General features: G+C 38.0%; 2 protein-coding genes across 2 annotated transcripts in view; one reads left to right on the top strand and one right to left on the bottom strand.

Annotated features, from left to right (window-relative positions):
• Positions 1-26,647, top strand: part of LOC141483851 (selection and upkeep of intraepithelial T-cells protein 1) — a 566,613-nt gene that overhangs the window by 9,192 nt on the left and 530,774 nt on the right. The gene's annotated exons all lie outside the window — the stretch shown is intronic.
• LOC141483848 (uncharacterized) lies at positions 8,026-15,037 on the bottom strand. The gene is made up of 2 exons (XM_074178748.1): positions 8,888-15,037; positions 8,026-8,824 (listed from the first exon to the last, which is right to left on the bottom strand). The coding sequence occupies exons 1-2, from the start codon at positions 9,037-9,039 to the stop codon at positions 8,524-8,526; spliced, it is 453 nt and encodes a 150-aa protein (XP_074034849.1). The 5' UTR covers positions 9,040-15,037; the 3' UTR covers positions 8,026-8,523.

The following is a 26,647-nucleotide window of genomic DNA, read 5'->3' as shown; positions in this document are numbered from 1 at the left end:
CCACCAGCTTTCTTCAATACATTTCGCACTTTATGGACTATCCCAGCACCAAATGCAACTTTTTTAATTTTATTTTTCTTCGTTTGTTTCCTCTTACATTTTTTCTTATTGGTACTACAACCCATGCCCATATGTCTTTTCGCTTTCATAATGTTGGTGACAAGTAATGCAGCTGCTCTTTCCCCAATACTCGTGTCCTTCGATTTAACCCTATCCCAAGCGCTGTATTCAAGTTCTTTGTCGGCTAAATGTCTTGCTGCAAGATCGGATGGATGCTTAGAATATTGAATATCGTGTTTTTTGCATTCAATATCTAATTTATTGATTCCAGGGTCGTTACGAGCTAAACGTTGTTTCAATTTTGTACCCGGTCCACAGTATTGATAACCTCCGGGTAGATGTAATTCGAAAGGAAGTTTGTTTATTAAATCATTAACAAAACCACAACCTCTTTTAATTTTACGATCACTTTCAATACGTCCGTATCGTTTGATGGTACACATTGAAATGAATAAGCTAATAACATTTATATAGTCTCCAACCACGGCACGATGCGCATTGTAAAACAGAAAGAAAAGTTTGCTGTAGATAATCTAGATGAGAAATTTGGTTGTGGATTGAATGGACAAAGGGTATTCAGACATGGTCCACTACTTCCATCATCAGTTCGAGGACTCATTATAGGACCTTCAAATTGTGGAAAGACGAATGCAATGATATCACTATTAACACATCCACAAGGACTGAGATTTAGAAATGTGTATCTCTATTCGAAATCACTCAATCAACCTAAATATCAGTACTTGCGAAGTGTTTTGGAACCTATAAAAGGATTAGGTTTTTATACATTCAGCAATAATGCAGAAATAGTGGAACCCTCCGACGCTAAGCCTAATTCTGTTTTCATTTTCGATGATGTGATATGTGAAAAGCAAGATATTATTAGATCATATTTCTGTATGGGACGTCATAAGGATGTTGATTGTTTTTATCTAGCACAGACATATTCACGGGTACCCAAACAGTTAGTGCGTGACAATACCAATTTCATTATAATGTTCAAACAAGATGAGACGAATTTACATCACATTTATTCAGATCATGTTTCACCCGATGTAACATTCAAACAATTCCAATTGATGTGTGTTAAATGCTGGGAGGACCAATATGGATTTCTAGTCATTGATAAGGATAGAAAAATAGATGAAGGTAGATATCGCAAAGGATTCGATAGTTTTATATACCCATGATCTTGTTTTTGGAACTTATTCGATCACTGAATATTGTAGTGGTCACTTCACCAACGAATTAAGCTTTAATTCAAAAAAAGGGCATTATGAATACAAAAAAAGTTCCTGAAAATAAAAACAATGAAATAAATTTGAAACGTCAACTAGTAGAGACAACAGAAGCTGTCAGGCAGAAATTCAACTCTATCAAGAATGATAATATTGAAAATCGTACGACACTTGAAAGATTGTATGAGCCCATAATGAAACCATTGAATGTTTTATCATCAAACGCTACTTCTAAATCACCAGTGTTATCACCAAATCATGGAACTGTTCAATCTACTTCAAATTATCCCATGAGTACTCCAATAGGAAGAAAACAATCTTTTGGTAGTGCATCATCTGTGAATAGTGACACGAGCACACTTCAAGACGATATGAGAACAACTCTATTCGAAACACCATCATCGTCCCACATCGATTCCTCGGATCCTGACATCTCACCTGTTATGAATGAAAGTGGTGAAGATGTTTTGATGAAACATTTGGATGATATAAAATCTAGAAATCCAGCATATGATGGAACATTTGGCGTACGTATGGATCCAATTACACAAAAGCTGAAAATGGGAAGTCTAGTGGTAAATTTCAAAGATGGAAACATTTCATTTTGGGATGGTAATAAAGTGAAAAAATATGAATGCGCAGGTAGTCCAGAATTGTATGATATGATTTTTTTGAAGAATCCACAAGATGTTGATAATGAAGAAACTCGTCAAGTATATTCCAAAATATTGAAAATAACGAATGCTCCATATAAACAATATCATCTGAAGAATGGTTTTAAAAATACAAATTCTAAAAAATTTCGTGAAGTTATCAAACCTCTATTAGACTCACGACAATATCCAATAAGAAGTAGAAGTAAAATTGGTGGAGCACTCAAAGGAGTGAAAATGGAGAAAATATATAATTCTAAACCTGTGAATTATGTGTACTGGAATTCACCGAAAGAGTTAGTTGCTCGCCTACGACTATTGGTAGCTTCAAAGTCAGCCGGACATACCGGACATGATAATGAAATAATTTCAATAATTGAAGAATTACGTGAAGAAGGTATAATATATTAACATATTCACATGTAATGATCACTGTCACATCATCATTCAATGCAGTAACATTATCACCTTTTCTCTTTAATCATATTGAAATAGAATGACTAATGAAATAAGTGATGTCAAACGACAAGTTGTTAATGAATTACATAAACCTGCAAGACGTAATTTTCGTAGAAGAATAACCACCATCAAAGGTTTTGCAGATCTATGGCAAATAGATTTAGCTGAACTGCAACCTTATGCAAAAAGTAATGAAGGATACCGATATATACTTGTAGTGATAGATTGTTACTCCAAATATCTGTGGACTGTAGCAGTTAAAGATAAAACAGGTAGTACAGTAACTAATGCAATGAAACATGTACTGAAAGAAGCCAAATACTCCCCCAAACACATACAAAGCGATCAAGGGAAAGAATTTTTCAATAAAAGCTTCTCATCTCTCATGCGAGAATATAATATCAATCATTATTCAACATTTAGCACAAAGAAGGCAGCTATAGCAGAAAGAGTGATTCGTACAATAAAGGCATGGCTCTACAAGGAATTTTCGATGAGAGGTCACCACAAATGGCTTGATATTCTTCCAATTATAACTAGTAGATATAATAATAAAGTTCATCGTACAATAGGTATGGCACCCATCAATGTTGATTCAACAACAAAATTAAAATTCAAGGGTATCAATGGAATTGGAGGAAGACAAAGTAAACCCAAATTCCAATTAAATGATATTGTACGTATAAGTAAATACAAACATATTTTTGAAAAGTCTTACACTGCGAATTTTACCACGGAGCTATTCAAGATTGTTAAAATTAATAAAACCATCCCAACGACTTATAATCTTGAAGATATGAATGAACAGCCGATTAGAGGATGTTTTTACGAAGAAGAGTTATTACGAACCGAGAATCCTGACGTATATCTGATTGAGAAGGTGTTGAAGAGAAGAAAAAATAAAGTATATGTAAAGTGGTTAGGCCTTCCTAGCGAACAAAATTCTTGGATTGATCAATCAAATATGGTTTAAATGTATATAATAGTGACTTTTATGAATAAAGTAATATTAAAGTTCATTATTGTTTTCATTTCAATTATAAGTATGTGAACTGAAAAATATTGCAGCGGTAAACATTGCCCCAGCCATTCGCAATGTTCTGTGTATACCAAACCAAATTAATTGTATACTCCATTCCCGCTTATATTTTTCAACTCACGATATTGAAAACACATTATCATTCCCAAAACTAATCGCCGTCACTTTGAAATGCAGTATCCAACTCTTTTTGCCAATTATCTCTCACTGATAATGCTGTCTCATAAAGCTTAGTCGACTCCTCAAGCTCAGCCTGAGCTTGCATTCTCGAACGTTGATGGAATTGCTTATCTTTACCAATTTTTGAACGGAGTTCATCAGCATCTTTAGACATTCTAGCCAATTCAACCTTCGCTAATGCAATCTTGGCATCTAATGCTTCAAGAGTTTCATTATTAGCATTAATAGCTCGCTCACTCTTTTCAAGTTCAGCAATAGTCATCTGTGCCTTTACAAGACGGCATTTTGCTTTCCTTTTCATTTCCCCAAACCGATGGAGGGGGCTGAAAGAAGATAGCGGTTCAGCTTTCAAATCACTCTTCATTTCTTTAGGAGTACCTTTTGGCTTCCTCTTCGATCTGTCACTTTTCGTTGCGGGTTTTTTCTGTCGCACAACACTTTTGGATTCTTTCTTTTCTTTAAAGTCAGTGACAATCGATGAAGATGCCTTAGTAACCTTCCTCTTGATTGTTCTAGATTTCTTATCAACACCAAGAGGAAGGGTAGATGAAGAGTGTTTGAGTGATGATAATTGCGAAACGATCGGATTTTCAATAATAATTTGCTCATTTGGTTCTGGCACATCTGCAAAGTTAACGAAGTCGTTAATATCAAAATCATTTATCGAATCTTGACTCGATAAATGTAATACTGGAATATTTTCAAAATCAGTCTGATCGATATCAACAAGTGGTGAACCATCTTCAGCAATCAATAGCGGCATAGAGCTCATGATTATTAAGGTCTGAGGAATGATATGTGATAGCAATAGAATGTGGATAGGAAAGGTGATGATGTTACTGAGACCTCACCATTTATAGAAGAAAATAAACTAGCGCATGCGCTCTTTCATCAACTGGCACATGCGCTCTCTCACTAAACTATTCACGCATGTAACAATCTTTGTCATTTAAGAGGAAAACTTTGTGTTGCATGCATGTATTTTTAAATGTTAGAAAATAATACAAATAATTTCAAAATATATATATATATTTATTAATAATAGAGGACAATAACGATAATAAAAAATGAAAAATGTTAATATGTCTCTGTGGATGTGGAACGTTCTTTGACTCTATTCCTCAATAGTTGTTGCTCGTGCGTCAAACACCAACATTGAAAAAAATGGATTCTCCTATTGGGGTAGAGTTGACCAACCTTCTCACACAGATCCCAAGTACTTCTACATGCATTGCATACATGATTCCAACAATTCATGGAATATGTATCACAACGCAAACAACGTTGCAGTGGAGTTGGAACGGCAGCACAGGTACCACAAATATTTCTACAGATACCTATATTGTTAAATATTATAGGTTCGGAACACTTCAGACACTGTAACTGTTGTTGACGATAATCCGATTTTGTTCGCTTCGGTGGATGAGAAGGAGGCGATAGTTGAATCCGCAACACGCAATCACTACACATACCAGTACATGGATTGATTGAATCCTTAGGTCTACTTATTTGACAAAAGTAGCACACAATAGCCCCTACAATCATCATTGGGTAGACACACACTTTTGGTTTTTCATTCCACTCTTTTGGAAACGGCATTTTACTAATTCGATTAGAAATATTAAGAGATGACTTACAGAAACTCTGAATGCTCTCTCCTATACCTACGATCTCTATTTATACCAATCAACATCATGTGGAAGTATAGTGGGATAACTTCTCCTACTATTCCACTCTAAACGAGTCAAGTGGGAGTCGCATCACCTCCTATATAAGTTGACTTGCAAACCTAGAGTTCATTCATTCACTCTCTACAACTGTGAGCAAACAACAACAAGATGAATTCTGCAAAAATAAATGCTGCATTAAATAGAATAGCTGCTGTTGATGAAAACAATTGGATAGACGAATCAGATGATGAGGATGTCAATGTTCCGCTAGAGGAAGTAATAGTTGAAGCAGAAGATGTTGGAGTCGATGAAGATGAGATAGACGAAGTTGAAAACGAGGCCAACCAAAGCGACGAAGATGATGACGTGATGGAGTTTGAGAGGGTCATGGATGAAGAAGGAGATGATGAAGGGATAGAAGCTGACACAACTGAAGGTGATGGTGCTATGAGGATCGGTATGCGAACACTCAATGTCAGTGAGACACTGGAAGATCCCTTGGATTTGTATTGTGCAATGGATGCATACGTATTGATCAGCACAATAGATGGAGAGAACAAAAAACTATGTTGGTGCTGCTTTCGGTTTTATTCGCATAGAAACAATAATGGAGGGTGGTATGCCCATGTCAACACCCACAACACTGTCTCAATTATGGAAATGGGACAGAATTGGTGTGAAGCTTGCGAGAGGCCACTAACAAACTTCACCCGAGTATCTACATGTATTATATGTAATAATGTCCAACCTGTGGCACAATAACCGTGGACCTACTGGTCAAAAAAAAAACAACAGCCCTTTTCAGGGCTACATTATTCACATAAACAGTAGTTAGTTGTATTAGTATTCATAGATTATGTGACAAATGAATACTTTGACTAATAAAAGTCTAAGTTGGAAATTTGTTAGTCTTTGAATATCTATACATTATATGACAAATAAATTACTATTTGTTAGTCTTTGAATATCTATACATTATATGACAAATAAATTACTACTTTGACTGAAAAGTCGAAATTTGGAATTTGATAGTCATTGAATATCTATGCATATGATGAGTACTACTTTAAATGAAAGTTGAAGTTGGCATTTTGTCAATCATTGTATGCATATAATGATGAATACTTTCACATACATATATTTCGTTTGAGATTATAATGTTAACAATGGTATGAATCTGTTTCTGTTTGAAAGTATAATGGTAGCTCTGAAAAGAGCTATTTTTTTTATTGTTTCAGTCTTTAATTGTAGCCCTGAAAAGGGCTGTTATTTTTTTATTAATCCATGCAATGATATGGACTAACGCTCCTCATCATCAGAAACAATAATTATGGTATCGTCATCTGAATCAGATGATATACTAATGATATCATCCTCATAGTAGTCATCTGAATCAGATGATATACTCATGATGTCGTCGTCGTCATAATCAGCTGAATCAGATGATATACTAATCACATCATCCGCATTATTATCGTCAACAGCATCTATGTCGTCCTGAATACCTTGTTCCACTCGTTCTGCGAAATCATCAGGAAGATCATAGATTCGCTGCAGAAATTGAGCGAAGGTTGTACTCAAATGATCAGACGTTGAATCTATTTCATGTACTTGGATGGGTCCTGTACTCGACATTGTGGAAGAATGATATAGAACTGGGATTGTTGCTATATTTATATTGGAAGAAATGAAATGGAGGGGGTGAAATGTAGAACAGTGTTTGAGATTCGAAAACATCAAGAATGAAACTCTGAGCGATTATTAGGAGAAATTCTAGTGATTATTATGGAAAAAAAACTAATAAGAGGGAGAGGAAGGGAGGAAGACACTGCCCCAGCCTCGCAGTGCCTCGTGTACACCAACCAAAAAGTGTGTACTCCGTGGAAGGAAAGGAAAGGAAATGATGGACGAGTAGATGATTATATGTCATCATCGGAATTGAGGACATCATCATCGATTAGGATTGGGGATGGCGGAGGACTATCCTCGATGAGGATAGGGGATGGTGGAGGACGTCTAACGTCAAGCTCGTCATCAGCATCATCACCAGAGTCGTCGTCGTCATCATCGTCGTCGTCGCTACTCATTGGGACAATGTCATCATAAGCAGGGTCCCACCATCCGTCAGGATCTGGATATTCCGAGTCATCCAAGTGTCCTTCGTCACTGCCAGTGACATGTTGAACTTGCATCCTGATGTCGTGATCCCGGTATTCGTATGGCGGACTGTGGGGTTCCGTGGTGGAAGAGACTACCTGTACCTGGCTGTTATCCCAGTAATTGAAGTTGTACCCCTGATCCGGGCAGCTATAGGGTTCGGAGGTTGAATCGGGTTCCATCTCGATGCTAGCTGATCAACTGAATGTTTCATCAGATGATTTCTACTTTTATACTTTCGAGAGGGAGTGGGAGAGGAGTGGAACATTGAGTAGGGGTAAATTGTAGTGTGACATAAGATATATTCAATGAGTAGGGGTAAATTGCAAAGTGACATAAGACATATTCAATGAAAGAGATACTTGAATGGATAAAATACAAATGAAATATACTTGTCGATTTCACTATGAAACATGTCTATTTTTTATTTTTTAAATTTTCTTCACATGAAATTATTTACAAGTGATTAGAGAACACAAAAATTGATGTGAGGTATTTGTCTAGAAGAACTTGGAATTGAAATAAAAAAATAATAATAATAATAAGAGGGAGTGAAGAAAAATGCTCCAACCATCGCATTGTTCAATGTGTACCAAACCAAAAAACAGTGTACACCCTTTATTTCACTTCCTTTTCCTTTATTCAATATAAACTTAACAAATATAAACTTGAAACTACCATAATTAAATACTCCTAACTAACCTAAAACTAATCTTATATTTACACTTCATCTACAAAAAGAGTGTCCATAACTGTCACTATTTTTTTGTACAGCTTCATCGAAGAGGTCTCTGCTTTACACCTTTCCTGCAGAGATGCATACTTCCGATCTATTTCGGCCATTTCCTTTTGGAGTTCCCTCCGTCGGTTATCCATTTCAGCCATTTGTCGCTTCATGGTAACCAACGCGGCCTCGCTAGATCGGGCAGCTCGTTCTGCTTCCTTGCATCTCTGCAGAAAAACACTCATCTTTTCACTAACCTCTCCGATAGGCTGTGGCACCAACACCTCAGGATCCGCCGGTGTCGCTGGCAGCGGTGGTAGTCGCGTCACCAACGGCGACAATATCACCAACTCCGGAGAAGGACTCCTCGGAATTTCCACTGCTGCTGGTGCTGCTGCTGGTGTGGAGGCCCTCTTACGAGAGGTCGAAAAACTACAGGTCGTTGGCAAACCTTCTTCACAGCCCTGACTTCCTCCTCCTCCTCGAATAAGTCAGGGCTAGAAGATCTGCACCTAACTCGCGAACGCGAAGTGGTTGGCTGGTCACCCGTCACCGCTCTCGAAGATGCTGCCTCCTCCTGGTCAGCGGACACCGGCAGAATAGACGCCACAGCATTATTCACCTCCTGTGTATTGGTTGCCATTCTGAAAAAGAAGAAATAATACAAAGTTAGTTGATATAAAAAATAACATTCCTAATTTACTTACTCAAATATCAAGTTGGTCGTTGGAACGTACTGCCTTGTTGTGGAGTGGACTGCTCTCGATGAGATGACTTCTCGAACTGAATGTTGTGGAGTGCTCTCCGGAGGGTATCGACTTCGATGCGTGAGCGGTGGGAAAATGGTGGGAGCGCACATGCGCGATGAGGGTAGGGGTGTACATGCGCAAATGTTGGGAGTCGGGGGGCGGGGCTTCGGGGAGGGGAGGGGCGGGGCTTCGGAAAGGGGGCGGGGCTTCGGGAAGGGGCGGGGTATCCGAAAAGTTGGTGGCGACGGGGGGGGGGGCGTGGCCCTAACGGGCCACGCCCACTGCCTGGGCTCCGCCCAGGTGGGTGGGGCCTCCGGCCCCAGGTAGGCGGGACATCTGGAGAGACATCTACGCCTGCTTCGCGCGTTCCTAACATAATATGCAACCGAACACCTAACCTAACGTATGTATTAACGTAACCTAACCTAGTACGCTAACCTACCGCTATGCAACCGAACACCTAACCTAACCTAACCTAACCTAACCTAACCTAACCTAACCTACAGTAACTATTAACCTAACCTAACGAGGGAATACTAACCTAACACCTAACCTAACGTAAGTATGCAGCTAACCTAACGTAGCTATTAACCTAACCTAACGAGGGAATACATTCACCATGTTGGTTCCATTAATACATCATCAGTTGGTTTTGGTTTTGGTTGTATTATTCTATGATTTGGATTAATGTTCAGTCCTGGATATCCCAGTCCACCTGATGATGATGGCCTGACTTTATAGTTTCTCTCCAAAACTTCTTTATGGTTTTTCTCCAATACTTCAACTCTCTGTTCCAGTACATCATACTTTTTCATTGTAGTCCCTGTTATGTTTGACATAGCATCAAATTTTTTATTTGTAGACGCTGTTATGTCAGACATTTTTATGTCTACATCACTTGTAAGTTTGTCAAATTTACGAGTGAAAGTTATCCGAGCCTCTGCAATTTTATCGTCAAATGCTTGCCGGGCGTCCCGAGCAATATTGCCTATTGTGGATTGTATTGCAGCTTGTAGGGCTAGAAGTATGACTTCCTTTGCTCCATTAATTTCCCCCTCAAGATATGATACGGTTACACAATCACTCTTGTCAATTGGTTCACTTGTATTTTTCAATATTTTCCTTTGCATGTCATAATGACCATCTTTTGTTAATTTAAAACCATTCTCAGGAGGACCTCGAATGACATTACCACCCCATTTTCTTTTTCTACCAAACTTATCGATTGTTTTAGACATTGTGCACTCTACGATGATTCTCTTCAAACTGATATTTCTGTCATTTACATTATACTATATATTGCAGTAATTGATTAGGGAAATAGAAATAATACAAATAAAATTTTAATCATTTTATATTCATTACAGTAATACATACATACATAATACATTAATATCACATTACTTCTATCATATATTATTAATTATAAATGGCTACATAAATATCAATATTGAATTTTCCGGTTTTGAAGATATTGAATGATATTTCAATCATTGATCTCGGCAGATAATAAATTAATCAATTAATCCAATGGAGTCTCCTGAGATTGTGATTGTTGAATAATATTACTTATCCAACGAATGTTCTCATTTGGATCGTTTTCATAAAATTCAATATCATTATGACCCCAAGGAAGAGTGTGGGTAGTATTCGGAATGATAAATCGTTTATCGTCGTGATATGATAATGCAACTTTATTTTTTAATTCAGTATACATATCATGTAACACGCTTCTAAATGAATTCATCTTTCTGAATATCATACCACCTTGTTCGACGATTTTTTGATAATCTTCGCATGTTAATTCATTCTTTATTACAGATCGTTTAACCCCTTTGGCTTTCTTAAATTCACCATCAACAGATTTCACATAATATGCTTTAGCACCTGTACCATAAAAACTCATGATTGGATCATTTGGAAATTCATCTTTGAAGTTACCCAAGACTGAACTTGTTACTGGAATATTGAATTGGTTAACTATACTGTAATTGGATGTATCAAATCTACTTATGTTAGTTTTTATGAATTCATAAAAAATTTCTGTGTTTACTTTAAGAATGAGCGAGTCGGTATCTGTGTAAAGTAAAGAGACATTTTCATCAAAGTGTTGTTTGATGCATCCATAGAAAAAGTCATACATGACTGTTTTAGATAATTCTAATATGGAAAATCCCAAATATAATGGTTTATCGTAATGAACCTTCACTCTACCCAATTGAATGGCAACGAAATTATCAGTGAAAATTGAACAATTTTTGAAATTTGGTTTGGCTATGAGAGTGGTGGCACCTATATTTTTCTTTATATTTTCCCAATGTGTAACGAGTCTAACATCAATTCGATTATCTACATTCTCCATTGTCTTTCCATACACCGCATTATTCATTAGTTTATAGAAATCTTTAACAGATTTGTTGTTAGACCTATTACGCATTTCAGTATTAAGATCTATATAGAGTTTCATCCAGCATGATTGTTTGAATTTCAATACTCTATGTGTATTCATTTCAATCAATCCATTTTTGACAGCTTGCTGTAGATTCCTATAATGAACAATATATTTTCTTTTATCATTCAAATTTGGAATTAATTTGGGAATTTTCGATTGTGTACGAGGTGGTATTATTTTTTCGACTAAAAATGGAAGGTCAGAATGTTTATCATGCAACTCTTGTGGATAATGAATGTCCACTTCAAATACATACCCATACGGACTATCAGTACTCACATCCATCACATCGAGATTAAGAATTTCATTTGGTGTCAACCATGTAAATTCACTTGTTGGTAGAGGTTGTGACATACTGTGACCGTATAGATTTGTTGCATCTAAATATGTAATGAATGTGGAAGGTTCGTTGGGATTATAATTGGGTAAAAATCTATTATTTGCTATATGTTTCCTCTCGCTACATTGACTAATTCCACCTCGTATACCTTTTTGAAAAAAGTGAATCATATCAATGTCAGTTAGTAATTCCAATTCAACATTAGTGAACTTCAACATGGCATCCCATGATAATCCAGGTGCAGTGTAATATTGTGCCGGATCTAAGTTATATATCTCTAAACTTGTGGTGCGGAAGTTTTCAAAAATATCACATAGTAGCAATACATCCGACTTCAAATACAAATCAGAGTATTCCCCCAAATTCTGACACTCGAATAAATTCCAAACATTTCTAGCCCTATCATAATCAGTTTCCGATATATGTTCACAATTGAGTGTGTCATAAAACTGATTTTTTGTCGGAAGTAATGGATAATTCAATTTGTCAATGTCATCAACAAAACTATATGGAAATACACCTTTCTGTCTCATCAAATTGAATTTCTCAATTTGTGGGAAATGTTTGTGCATCTCCAAACATTGATCGGAGGTCAAGTTTGCACCCAACTTCTCCAACGAATTAGTCATAAATTTATAACTATCGATAAATCTCATTTTGAGATAATTCTTCCTAACCACACCATCTTTATCGGTATAGCTGTGTGTAAAGAGATGCTTCGTGAAAGATATATATTTCTCTTTAGTTTGCGGGATAACATCAACTTTCTCTTTATTCCTATACAATTCTTTTATGAATAAATGACAATCATAACCACTTAAATTATGAAAAATGATAGGTATGAAGTTTGGTATTTTGAAATTTAAATTACATTTCGAGTGAGCGGCATGTGATCTTTTCTTTCCTGTGACATGACAATGATCTCTTACTTTGACGTCACCATCAGTAAATGCTTTATTACATATACCACAAGTTCTGGCTGCAACAAACTGTTCTTCTTCTTCGACAGTTTGTGTATCCATTGGTTTAGGGTTTCTGAGATGATTTTCATGTATCTCTTTCAAATCATCTTCAATGCTACTCACAAATTTCTGAGCTGCATCTACACCCCTATATGTAACAAATTTTGTCAAATCATCATTATATGAACACTTTATCAAATAAGCAAATGAATATGGGGCATGTTTGAATGTTTTAATCGTGTATGAACTTCCAGGATTTGGCTCATTCACATGAATCGGTTTAAGCACTGATTCAAAATCAGCATACACTACAAATGGCACCCTCATTTGCCTCTCAAAGTTTTCAAACATTAGTTTATTTTCCGCAACCATTCTACCATATTTATTGATCTTTAAATTAGTAGTTGGTGTTGTGGTACTAATGTGATTACAATCATACATATTATGACGTAAAAGCAATCTCTCATCAGAAAAATATATCAAACATCCGTCACAAAAATATTTTTTCTGTCTATGAGCTGATAGTTGATTAGAAACTAATCTTGAAAGATCTTTGATCCAACAATAGTGACCATTACCGGAGTCATCAGTTATAAACAACAAATTGACATGTCTCCGGAGTCTTCTCTGTGAGTATCGCAATGGACCAATCACTTCATACTTCATTTTACCCTTCTCAAATGTACTCTCTAAACCGTAAACATTAATTGAAATATCATTCCTATCTTCGAATATTTCGATACTCTTATTATTAACTTTAACCGGAAAATCCATACCTGTGACATCTAAAACAGTGGAAAAATGTGGATATGACGTAAGTTCGGACACTCGACTATCTGCAGGATATAATGCTGATGTTATAGCCCAAGCAAAACAATATTGATCTTCATTACGAACATTCACAACAGCTTTCTTCCATTGAATACATTGAGGCAGCTTCACATATGAACGTCCTTCCAGTGACTGTATTTATTAATGTTGACCTCGAGAAACAATATTTTTTCACAAGTCCAACCTGAATTATAAAAAAAAAATATTACTATTCAATATTATTGAAATTTTTAAAAAATAAATACCTGAGTCACGATCCTGGAACTCAGTCGTTTGAGCCACAATTACATCACGGAATCCATCAAAAACAGCATTCAAATCTGAAGATTGGTCCACTATTTTATTTTGGGAATTAAATGACTTCGTGTCCCTCGAATCATCAGTCTGAAGGATATAATTCCCAAAAACTTCCATATTCACCTTGATGCTTTTATGGATCCTGATGGCTGATTCCAGTTATTCAATGACCTTCTGCCTAATCTTATTGAAAAATGACATGTAGTCACTGGTTACAATCGAACTCTCCACCCTGTATGTAGCAATGCGGCAATTGAATGCATTCGTTATAATTTGAACACCGTCAGACAATTGAACACATGCATTATTTTTATGACTCATGGTTCTTCGGTGAGAATTCACTTGGGTCATAGGAATTGTCACATTACAACAATTGCACGTATACATAGGTGTTGCATTATCCACTCTCACCCGTTTCACTGCAGGCCCTCCTTGGCAACTCTGGAGCTGATGCCGACGAAGATTATCACTACGAGTGAAAGATTTACCACAGTCACAGGAATACATTTTATATAATAGTTCTCACTAACTCACTTGATGTAAACTGACATAGCCAACACTCGTACGCTTCTTAAATACACTCTGATAGGACCCGTCAAGACGTCATAGCCAACCCCACTTCTCAACTACATGCGCCAAGATTACCTCCCAACTGAATGCGATAACAGATGTCGATATACGAGCAAGCAGTGGTCGTTGCGGTCTCGGAGAGGGTAGACGCTAGGCAGACAGTCCTCGGCTGCCGTTGTGTCACCATCGATAGCGGGGCTAGAGCGAACCTTCATCGCTTCGGGAGAGGTGAGGGCAGACCGATGAATACGCATTACTCTGCCACACGTCGTGGAGTGAACATGTCGCTCTCTAGCCGTTGAACGGTTATTGCTGTGACGTCACTCCACTACTAACTTGGTGCCCTAACACCGATGGAGCATTTATTACTTGGAGGATCTTCGAAGTATGCAGACGTATGTTTGTACATAGACAAACAAGCACATGATGAAACCCTGTACCGTGCATTCTCCTACACACACACACACACACACACACATAAACACACAAAATCTCATATGAAAAAAAAATCTGAACTTCCATGCACCAGACACTTCAAGGTCACAACGCCTTGACTTCACTGCACAACAAAAAAACTTCACCAAACAACAACCAATAAAAAAAGCAATTAATACGTCATAGTGGTGGGGGGAGGCCGAGAATCAGCTGTAAACAACTACTTACTCTGCATCAAAATCTGGCTGCCTGAGTCCCAGAAAGGGATTTCATACCGGAGATGACTCTCCATAAGTGAATAGTATGCATTTATTGCTGCTGAAAATCCGAATTCACGAGATATAACATTTATGGCGAAGCAACCAGAAAATAATTTCTTTTATAGAACAATAATTTGCGTATCAAATTTTAAATTACTGTCAATGAATGTACCAAGAAATTCAGTCACGGGCTTACTTTCACTTATGTGTTCACCTAGTATGTTTTTGAAACATTCAGCGATAACATATTCGATTCACACAATTTTTTATTTTTTTTGAATCTGAGTGGACAGACCGAGTCGAAGTATCAGGAACTTTATTAGGTACGTCAAAGTACCGTAGTGTATCAAGTTTTGCCATATCGTTAATATATAGCAAGAATAAAATTGGGCCTAGGACGTCACACCAAAATAAGGAAATAGTTCATTATATCTCACATGGATAAAAATATTTGATATTACAAACTAACTCAACTGTTGTTTTGAGAAAATAATCACACTTTCTCGAAATTTTTGACATAAGAAACCTATAAAACTGTCAACAGAATGGTGAAAAATAAATTCGTCCTAATTATCAAAATGGAAAAAATCAGTTCCACTGACATGTTACAGTTGTATCGCATATTCATCTGTATTCACGTGCACCATGTTATTTTTTTGTACACAGGGTTTGGTACTTTTCGCAAGTATCAAACGTTGATTGTTTTCAGTTTGGTAATTAGTAAACCTTTCGTTATATTTGGGCAAAAAGAATTTCAATATTTTATCATTTACTTTTGATACCAGAAAATTGACCTCTCCTAATCTTCCTTCGAATACACCAGTCAATTCAAGTGTTTATCTGTTTCATTGGATAGAAAAACATGATGATTAGTTTGTTTGGAGGTGGTTGACAATGTTTCGCGGTGTATTTCATCAGTTCCGACTTCCATGATTTGAAGTTCCTGAAAAATATTAAAACGAATTACCTTTCTTAGACGTATCGGTGAAGAGGACCGACACTATATGGGAAACATCTGTATTTCGAAAACCCACTCACAGAGGACAGTATCTGAACCAGAAATTGACCATCACTTTCACAATGGAAAAGGAAGTCCACAACGAATTGCCTTTCTTGGACGTTTTGGTGAAGAGGACTGACACTAACTGGGAAACATCTGTATTTCGAAACCCAACTCACACAGGACAATATCTGAACCAGAAATCCAACCACAATCAATCGACTAAGAAAGGAATTATCAAGACTCTACTAGATCGTGCCTTCGGGTACGTTGAAGGTCGTTTTTGATGATGCCTAGTTCCCTTTCGAAACCTTCCTTCATGTCACAACGTTTCGATTGTTAGTATCTACAATCGTTTTCGGGTGATAACTGGACTTATTCCTCCAAAATCTAACTATTTATAGGTCATTCGAGTGCTTTCACCTATCCCCTATTCCCCCTTCCCGCTTCATTGGTTTTGGCGGGAGATGACCGTTTGGCGGAAGTTGGTCGTTTTTCGCTTGATTAGAGGTTTCCATATGTTACGTATCTCTATGCTAGCTTGACTGAATGCGTTGTTGGACAACATATACGCGGCTTCTTTGAATTTTTTCCTAAACCAGTGTTCATCTTTGTGGATGATTTCAGCTTGAGCCCACTTGATCGGGAACCAGTTCCAACTTCTACTATGAGCAATGAACAACGAAGATCCCTGAACGGGCTACGTAGAGACAACACCATCATGATCTTACATGCAGATAAGGGAAACGCTACTGTTGTGATAAATACTGATCTCTACGAAAAGAAGATTGAAAAGGTGCTCCAGAAAGGAAAATACACGAGGATCGTAAGAGACCCTACTACATCAATTGAAAGGAAGTTGTACCAGACTTTGAAAAAACATCAAGTCTATTTTACGGAAAAAAAGAGATCATCGCTAACACCACACCACAGTAAGCCCCCTTACTTTGGGTATGAACTACCCAAAATCCACAAAAAGGATGTTCCGCTCAGACCGATCATTAGCTTCAGAGATTCAGCCACTCAGAACTTGTGTTCAGATTTTTACTACCAATAATTAAACCACTGCAAGGAAAAACATCATCTTTCGTGAAAAATTCAAGGCATTTCGTTGAACTACTAGGGGAAATCGAAGTCAAGGAGTGGGAGCAACTGATCAGTTTCCACGTGGAAAGCCTCTACACCAACGTTCCTGTCGAAGAAGCACTTCAAATCATACAGAAGAAGCTATCCGAATATGGGGACCTGAAAGATACAAGTAATCATGGAAATACTAGGATGCTGTGTACGAAACTGCTACTTCCAACTGAAGGACGAATTCTTAGCCAATTTATATATGGAGTGGTTCGAAACTTTGGCCATTGAAGAAGCCCAGAAGAAGTCTGGTTGAGATACGTAGATGACACCTTCATAATATGGAACCATGGGAATGCACAACCAGACACTTTCCTGAAGCACATCAACAACGTAAGGCCTTCCATCACTTCCGCAACAGAGAAGGAAATCCACAACGAATTGCATTTCTTAGACGTATTGGTGAAGAGGACCGACACTAGATGGGAAACATCTGTATATCGAAAACCCACTCACACAGGACAGTATCTGAACCAGAAATCCAACCACCATCAATTGACTGACAGAGGAATCATCAAGACTCTACTGGACCGTGCTTTTGGGCTCTGTAATACAAAGGAAGGTCTTGAAAAGGAACTAGGCATCATCAAAAACGACCTTCAACGGAATGGTTACTCTAAAGTGGTGGTAGAACAGGCCTTAGCTGGAAGACAGCAAGAACTCCACAGGGAAGAAAAGCCGTCACAACCTCTTCTTGTACTTCCCTATATCAGAGGATTATCGGAAAGGATGAGACAGATTGGGTCCAAGTATAACATCAGGACCTGCTTTAGATATGGAAACACTATCCGTAGCAGCCTCACGAAAACCAGGCCACCAAACGCAAACTGCGATTCCAAGAATTGCATTTACCGGATACCCTGTGAGTGCGGAGAATCATACATCGGTGATACTAAGAGCCTATTGGAAGTTTGCATTGCTGAGCACAAGAAACACACAGCGAGAGGAGAACCCAGTGAATCCGGAATAGCAGAGTATGTTTGGACTCATCAACACAACATCAAGTGGGCTCAAGCTGAAATCATCCACAAAGAGGAACACTGGTTTGGGAGAAAATTCAAAGAAGCCGCATATATGTTGTCCAACAACGCATTTAGTCAAGCTAGCATAGAGATACGTAACATATGGAAACCTCTAATCAAGCGAAAATCGACCACCTCCCGCCAAACAGTCATCTCCCGCCAAAAATAATGAAGCGGAAAGGGGGAAGAGGGGATAGGTGAAAGGTGAAAGCATTCGAATGATCTATCAATAGTCAGATCTCGGAGAAATAAGTCCAGTTTTCACCCGAAGACGTTTGTGAATACTAACAATCGAAACGTTGTGACATAACTTGGTTTGAAATCTTTTAATTTTTGTTTTTTCATTTTTTGTCAATGACATTTTTAATTTTTTCAATTCTTTCAGGTTTTAATAATATCTCAATTTTTATTTGTTTGGTATTTGTTGTATCTTATTTCTTTGTAATTTCAGTTTTTTGTTTAATAAAATTGTTATTTTCGGTTAATCTTTTTGATTTTTTTCAGGGTTATCAAATCAATTTATATTATAATAGACAATGGAAGTGCGAACTGATGATATACACCACGAAACATTGTCAACCACCTTCAAACAAAAGACAAAGACTTGACCCCTAGTTCAATTTGAGATTTGAGGATAGGATTCTCTCCACAATATGAATTTCATATAGGTTTATTCACTACTAATAATTACTAAGTGAATACATTTTCGTACATCCCTTATCTCTGCGACTGACCTGGAAGGTCCCATTCATCATAGAATCTGAGTAAATACTGTTCTAACAAAGAATGACAGTGTGAATAAACTGGGAAGTCTTTTATGTGCAGGTGAAAATAACGAAGGCATTTTGCATCGCTTTGTCTGCTTTGCTGAGGAATATCGCACCAGCTCCGGCAGTCTTAATCTTTTTAATCATTTCTCCTCATTAAAGTGTAATGAAAGGGATGATGATATATTTAGATGAAATTTTGTTTGCGATCCATACAAAAAAGGGACAAAATTCATAACATTCGCCTTTATCGTTGGAGATCTATCTATCTCCTTCATAGATGATTCTTTCCTTTTTTCCATTCCATTCAATACGGTAAGGTATTATATAAGCATTCTATTGAATGGATTTCGGAAACCCTCACAAAATGGCGGACCGGATTGGGATGTGAAATATAAAATAATTTCGGATTTATTCTACAGGATGTAGGATAACTCCATCGACAACCTTTTATAGAAATTACTTCCGAAACTGAGTGACCAAAGAAACAAAGAATTTGATTTCGTATACACTAATAATTTGACTTTAGTCTAATATTCGGCCTGTAATTTTGAAATTGTAAAAGTATGAATTTGGATGAATTTTGGAAATTCCTGTTATGTTCGAACTCATATTGTCACACATCTTCATCATATTTTGTGTTTGCCTGTTGATGTGACATTGAAAAATGAGATGAACGTAAGAAAAATGTGGCTACATTGTTTGACCGATAAAAATCCGGTGAGTGTGCAAGCACCCGCTACCAATAAAATATCGGCCGATTTTATACTGGCCGTCCAAAATCGGTGTGTGTGCAACTAGCGTCAGGCCAATTGCACACACACCGATTGTGAACTGCCCAATATATACCGGTCGTCCAAATTCTAATAGTGAGCCACATGTGGCAACGGGACCTTGCACACATGCTTACCGGTGATCGACGCCGATCACCGGTCGGTGCATTTAGCATTACGCTAGTTGCACACACACCGATTTTGGACGGCCGACTTTGTACCGGTCGTCCAAATTCCAATAGTGAGCCACATGTGGGAATGGGACTTGGCACACATGCCTACCGGTGATCGTCGCCGGTAAAATACCGGTGAGCAGCCGTCCACTGCCACTGTATCGCCGGCAGTACCGGGAAGTAGTGGCGTACATGATTAAATACACTCTTGCATACTCACCGGTTTTTTACCGACCATTCCAGTCTCGAATGCTCGATGAAATTGTAGTTACTACGCATTAACTTCGTTTTGGTAGTGCGTGCTAATTACGACAACAAAGCAACTTATTGTTTGACCTTAAGAATTCGGTGAGTGTGCAAGCACCCGCTACCAATAAAATATCGGCCGATTTTATAGTGGCCGTCCAAAATCGTTATGTGTGCAACTAGCGTTAGGCTAATTGCACACACACTGATTTTGGACGGCCGATATTTTAATGGTAGCGCGTGCTTGCAGATTCACCGGATTTTTACCGGTCACCGTAATTAGCACGCACTATCAAAACTAAGTTGATTGTAGTAATTGTAGTAACTACAATTTCACCGAGCAGTCGAGACTGGAATGGTCGGCAAAAAACCGGTAAGTAGTCACGTACGCCACTACTTCCTGGTACTGCCGGCGATACAGTGGTAGTGGACAGCTTGTATTTTACTGGTGACCATCACCGGTCGGCTTGTGTACCAAGTCCCGTTCCCACATGTGGTTCACTATTGGAATTTGGACGACCGGTATAAAATCGGCCGTCAAAAATTGGTGTGTGTGTGTGTGTGCAATTAGCCTTAGGATTGAGCCATTGAGCCATCGTTGGGATGCCATTCAGCTAGGGAATAATGAAACCACAAGTGATCCTGTCATTCCCGTATCCAGCGGTGCTACGTGAAAGCAGGCATCCGATAGCCGGTTTGCTCAACCCCCACATCCCAAGCCAATGCACTTGCCAAAAATAGTATGCACAGTGGTTCAGGCAGTGAAAGATGAACAAGGAAAGCCAACCCGCCTCCATTCTTTTATACATATGTACCAATCTCTTTGTGATACAATGTTCAATATTCTTCAGATTTCTGTCAGTTACACTTATGTGAAATATCCATTCATTTCTCAAGATTCCTGATTTTGAAACTGATAATATTGGAGATCGAAAAAAAATAACTCTTTTAATCATGAAACTACTCAAGATATTGGAAAAGGAAGGTTATTGCTTTCTTCTTCTTCATCTTTATGAAAAATGTGGCAATCTTTCAAAGAAAGAAAGAATACAATTCATTTTGAAATGAGTCTTATACAAAGATGTGTGAATCAGTTAAAGAAGTAACTTTCTGACACAAACAACAAAAAGAAAAAACCCTTTTTTTCTAGGGGATGTTGAAAAGTCTGCCAAATACTGGTGCAAGTTCATTGGCTTACGTTTTAGGTAAAATGACGGGCACTTCATCAGGACCAGACGCCTTGTTGATATTGAGCTGTTTCAAAATTTGTCTGACTGGATTTCAGTATGTGACCTGTTGGGATTGGCAAGCAGTGTATCTCTGAGTCTCTGGTTGTGAATTTTTTTGCTTTCATTCATTTTAAGTTTGCAGCTGTTGCAAGCATTAACAAACCTACTTCGGTTTTTGACACCAAGGTTTTTGCGCTACTGCCGGTAGGCGAGATTTTTGGTTGAATCAAGGTTTGCCGTTAGAAGTAGTTTGGAAGTAGTTTGGATGACAAAATAACTATCGTGACTTGAGAAGCACAAGTCGGTGGATCATCCGAACTGTAACGAACATCTAGCTTAGGAAACTTACGAAAATAGTTTTGAAGATCCTGCAACTCAGCAGATCTGGAATGTCAAACTTTGCGCAGCTTAGATTGTTTCCCAACATCTTCCCCAACAACATTTCCTAACATGAGTTTGTGCTCAGAAAATATCAATTGAGATCTCACACGGCCACTGTGTAAATTTTTTAGGACAAGTCGGTGGATCATCAGAGCTGTAACGAACATCTAGCTTAGGAAAATTACGGAAATAGTTCTGAAGAGCCTGCAACTCAGCAGATCTGGAATGTCAAACTTTGCGCAGCTTAGATTGTTTCCCAACATCTTCCCCAACAACATCTCCTAACATGAGTTTGTGCTCAGGAAATATCAATTGAGATCTCACGGCCACTGTTTAAATTTTTTAGGACAAGTCGGTGGATCATCAGAGCTGTAACGAACATCTAGCTTAGGAAAATTACGGAAATAGTTCTGAAGAGCCTGCAACTCAGCAGATCTGGAATGTCAAACTTTGCGCAGCTTACATTGTTTCCCAACATCTTCCCCAACAACATCTCCTAACATGAGTTTGTGCTCAGGAAATATCAATTGAGATCTCACGGCCACTGTTTAAATTTTTTAGGACAAGTCGGTGGATCATCAGAGCTGTAACGAACATCTAGCTTAGGAAAATTACGGAAATAGTTTTGAAGATCCTGCAACTCAGCAGATCTGGAATGTCAAACTTTGCGCAGCTTACATTGTTTCCCAACATCTTCCCCAACAACATCTCCTAACATGAGTTTGTGCTCAGGAAATATCAATTGAGATCTCACGGCCACTGTTTAAATTTTTTAGGACAAGTCGGTGGATCATCAGAGCTGTAACGAACATCTAGCTTAGGAAAATTACGGAAATAGTTCTGAAGAGCCTGCAACTCAGCAGATCTGGAATGTCAAACTTTGCGCAGCTCACATTGTTTCCCAACATCTTCCCCAACAACATCTCCTAACATGAGTTTGTGCTCAGGAAATATCAATTGAGATCTCACGGCCACTGTTTAATTTTTTTAGGACAAGTCGGTGGATCATCAGAGCTGTAACGAACATCTAGCTTAGGAAAATTACGGAAATAGTTTTGAAGATCCTGCAACTCAGCAGATCTGGAATGTCAAACTTTGCGCAGCTTAGATTGTTTCCCAACATCTTCCCCAACAACATCTCCTAACATGAGTTTGTGCTCAGGAAATATCAATTGAGATCTCACGGCCACTGTTTAAATTTTTTAGGACAAGTCGGTGGATCATCAGAGCTGTAACGAACATCTAGCTTAGGAAAATTACGGAAATAGTTCTGAAGAGCCTGCAACTCAGCAGATCTGGAATGTCAAACTTTGCGCAGCTTACATTGTTTCCCAACATCTTCCCCAACAACATCTCCTAACATGAGTTTGTGCTCAGGAAATATCAATTGAGATCTCACGGCCACTGTTTAAATTTTTTAGGACAAGTCGGTGGATCATCAGAGCTGTAACGAACATCTAGCTTAGGAAAATTACGGAAATAGTTCTGAAGAGCCTGCAACTCAGCAGATCTGGAATGTCAAACTTTGCGCAGCTTACATTGTTTCCCAACATCTTCCCCAACAACATCTCCTAACATGAGTTTGTGCTCAGGAAATATCAATTGAGATCTCACGGCCACTGTTTAAATTTTTTAGGACAAGTCGGTGGATCATCAGAGCTGTAACGAACATCTAGCTTAGGAAAATTACGGAAATAGTTCTGAAGAGCCTGCAACTCAGCAGATCTGGAATGTCAAACTTTGCGCAGCTTACATTGTTTCCCAACATCTTCCCCAACAACATCTCCTAACATGAGTTTGTGCTCAGGAAATATCAATTGAGATCTCACGGCCACTGTTTAAATTTTTTAGGACAAGTCGGTGGATCATCAGAGCTGTAACGAACATCTAGCTTAGGAAAATTACGGAAATAGTTTTGAAGATCCTGCAACTCAGCAGATCTGGAATGTCAAACTTTGCGCAGCTTACATTGTTTCCCAACATCTTCCCCAACAACATCTCCTAACATGAGTTTGTGCTCAGGAAATATCAATTGAGATCTCACGGCCACTGTTTAAATTTTTTAGGACAAGTCGGTGGATCATCAGAGCTGTAACGAACATCTAGCTTAGGAAAATTACGGAAATAGTTCTGAAGAGCCTGCAACTCAGCAGATCTGGAATGTCAAACTTTGCGCAGCTTACATTGTTTCCCAACATCTTCCCCAACAACATCTCCTAACATGAGTTTGTGCTCAGGAAATATCAATTGAGATCTCACGGCCACTGTTTAAATTTTTTAGGACAAGTCGGTGGATCATCAGAGCTGTAACGAACATCTAGCTTAGGAAAATTACGGAAATAGTTCTGAAGAGCCTGCAACTCAGCAGATCTGGAATGTCAAACTTTGCGCAGCTTACATTGTTTCCCAACATCTTCCCCAACAACATCTCCTAACATGAGTTTGTGCTCAGGAAATATCAATTGAGATCTCACGGCCACTGTTTAAATTTTTTAGGACAAGTCGGTGGATCATCAGAGCTGTAACGAACATCTAGCTTAGGAAAATTACGGAAATAGTTCTGAAGAGCCTGCAACTCAGCAGATCTGGAATGTCAAACTTCGCGCAGCTTACATTGTTTCCCAACATCTTCCCCAACAACATCTCCTAACATGAGTTTGTGCTCAGGAAATATCAATTGAGATCTCACGGCCACAGTGTAAATTTTTTAGCACAAGTCGGTGGATCATCAAAGCTGTAACGAACATCTAGCTTAGGAAAATTACGAAAATAGTTTTGAAGAGCCTGCAACTCAGCAGATCTGGAATGTCAAACTTTGCGCAGCTTAGATTGTTTCCCAACATCTTCCCCAACAACATCTCCTAACATGAGTTTGTGCTCAGGAAATATCAATTGAGATCTCACGGCCACTGTGTAAATTTTTTAGCACAAGTCGGTGGATCATCAAAGCTGTAACGAACATCTAGCTTAGGAAAATTACGAAAATAGTTTTGAAGAGCCTGCAACTCAGCAGATCTGGAATGTCAAACTTTGCGCAGCTTAGATTGTTTCCCAACATCTTCCCCAACAACATCTCCTAACATGAGTTTGTGCTCAGGAAATATCAATTGAGATCTCACGGCCACTGTGTAAATTTTTTAGCACAAGTCGGTGGATCATCAAAGCTGTAACGAACATCTAGCTTAGGAAAATTACGAAAATAGTTTTGAAGAGCCTGCAACTCAGCAGATCTGTAATGTCAAACTTCGCCCAGCTTAGATTGTTTCCCAACATCTTCCCCAACAACATCTCCTAACATGAGTTTGTGCTCAGGAAATATCAATTGAGATCTCACGGTGACTGTGTAAATTTTCGGATTGGTTGTTAGGTATAGATCCAAAAGACTAGCATATTCTTTATCACGATCAGGAATCCTGCGTTTGTTGAAGCACTGACTTTGGTTCCTTTGAGTGCGACGATATGAGGACTATTTGTTTGAAGATGTTGGTGCACTGAGTTATTATTTGAGTTGAGTCCCCTAATGTTGCAGACATCGATTTTGAAGTTGCTAGTTAGCCTCTTAGCAATTGCAGTTACCATGCTATTTACCAGTGGACCCCTGAAATAATAGTAGGTTGGGAAAATATATATCTGGAATTCATTCAAACGCAGTAACATATCTGATCGAATTTACGGATTTGTACTCCTCATTTGACTTTTCAGAATTTGTTTTCAGGAGATTGTAAATACACTGATACTAGACATAACCATTTTGCCTCCTCGAATGAATAGAAATGGATTGAAACACGTCTATTCAACACATACGAAAGTCCTCAAGAACGTGTTTCTTCATTGGTCATTTTCACAACAGCGCCGGTCCCTATTCGATATTGGCGTAAAATAGTAAAACTGACGTCGCCATCTGCCAAAACATATGAAACTTCTTTGTTTTCCGAGTCACGTTTGCAATCTTGTAACACTTTGCAGTTTGCTCCAAACCAGCAGCGAACATTCCGCGAGAAGATGAAAACTAATATTGTGTCTTTGTTATCGTTTTTTAGAATTTTCTATTTGAGAAATGGCACACATCCACCTCAGGACTGCATGAGAAAATTGGATGCTTCTCAGGAGAAATCTGAATATGATTTCATATTTACATATTGAAATTCATAGGCGTTTGATTGGTTTGACTGCGGAATTGCCTTCTTCTATCGAGCTCTGACGTTACTCTTATGATGAGGAGAATAAAATGACTTCAAGGTGGAGAAAGAGAAGGAAAATACCAAAACGTTTCCCCCCCAAAAATCAACCTATCCTCAAAATATACCCCTCTAAATTCAAATGAGATTCCTATTGCTGGAATTGAATCAAATAAACGAATAAATGTACTGTCGTCGATGACAAGAGTAGATTAAACTCATTCGTAACATAATGAATTGATTGCTGACGAGGCAATGAGGCTAGTACAAGGAACAAAGTGAAAATTTTAAAGTAAATTTTATTCAGGTAAGCATAATATACAATATGAATTCAAAATTAAAACTAGATAACTTGAGAAACTAGTATAGAAAAGAAAACAACAAACTCAGACTGGAAATTGTGACTCCAGTGCTTTCCCATTTCATCAGAAAAAAAATTGTGGAAACGACTACCTCATATCTGGTTTGATAGTGTTCATCCTTATTTATAAAGTAGTGATGAACCAAACCTATAACTTGTATAGTATGTTGTATCTCTGTTATCTTTTTTTTAAATTTATTATTGAAATAAATATAGTTTCAGAAACTAAAAAACACGCTTTTAACCCTTTATAGGACCAATTATTGTAATTTTTGTTTTCAACTTTTTTTCATATAATAAGTGGTCA

Source organism: Leptinotarsa decemlineata, unplaced genomic scaffold, assembly GCF_025532065.1.
Source record: "Leptinotarsa decemlineata unplaced genomic scaffold, Ldec_3_MD MMD2_tig00004307_RagTag_RagTag, whole genome shotgun sequence".
Classification (NCBI taxonomy): Eukaryota; Metazoa; Arthropoda; class Insecta; order Coleoptera; family Chrysomelidae; genus Leptinotarsa; species Leptinotarsa decemlineata.
This window is presented reverse-complemented; position numbering and strand designations above follow the sequence as displayed.

Bases quoted from the DNA above. Each gene is read 5' to 3' on its own strand.
- LOC141483848 (XM_074178748.1), bottom strand. From the start codon at position 9,039: ATGTGCGCTCCCACCATTTTCCCACCGCTCACGCATCGAAGTCGATAC. The intron at 8,825-8,887 runs GTAAGTAAATTA...CTTCTTTTTCAG, and splicing joins ACGACCAACTTGATATTTGA to AATGGCAACCAATACACAGG.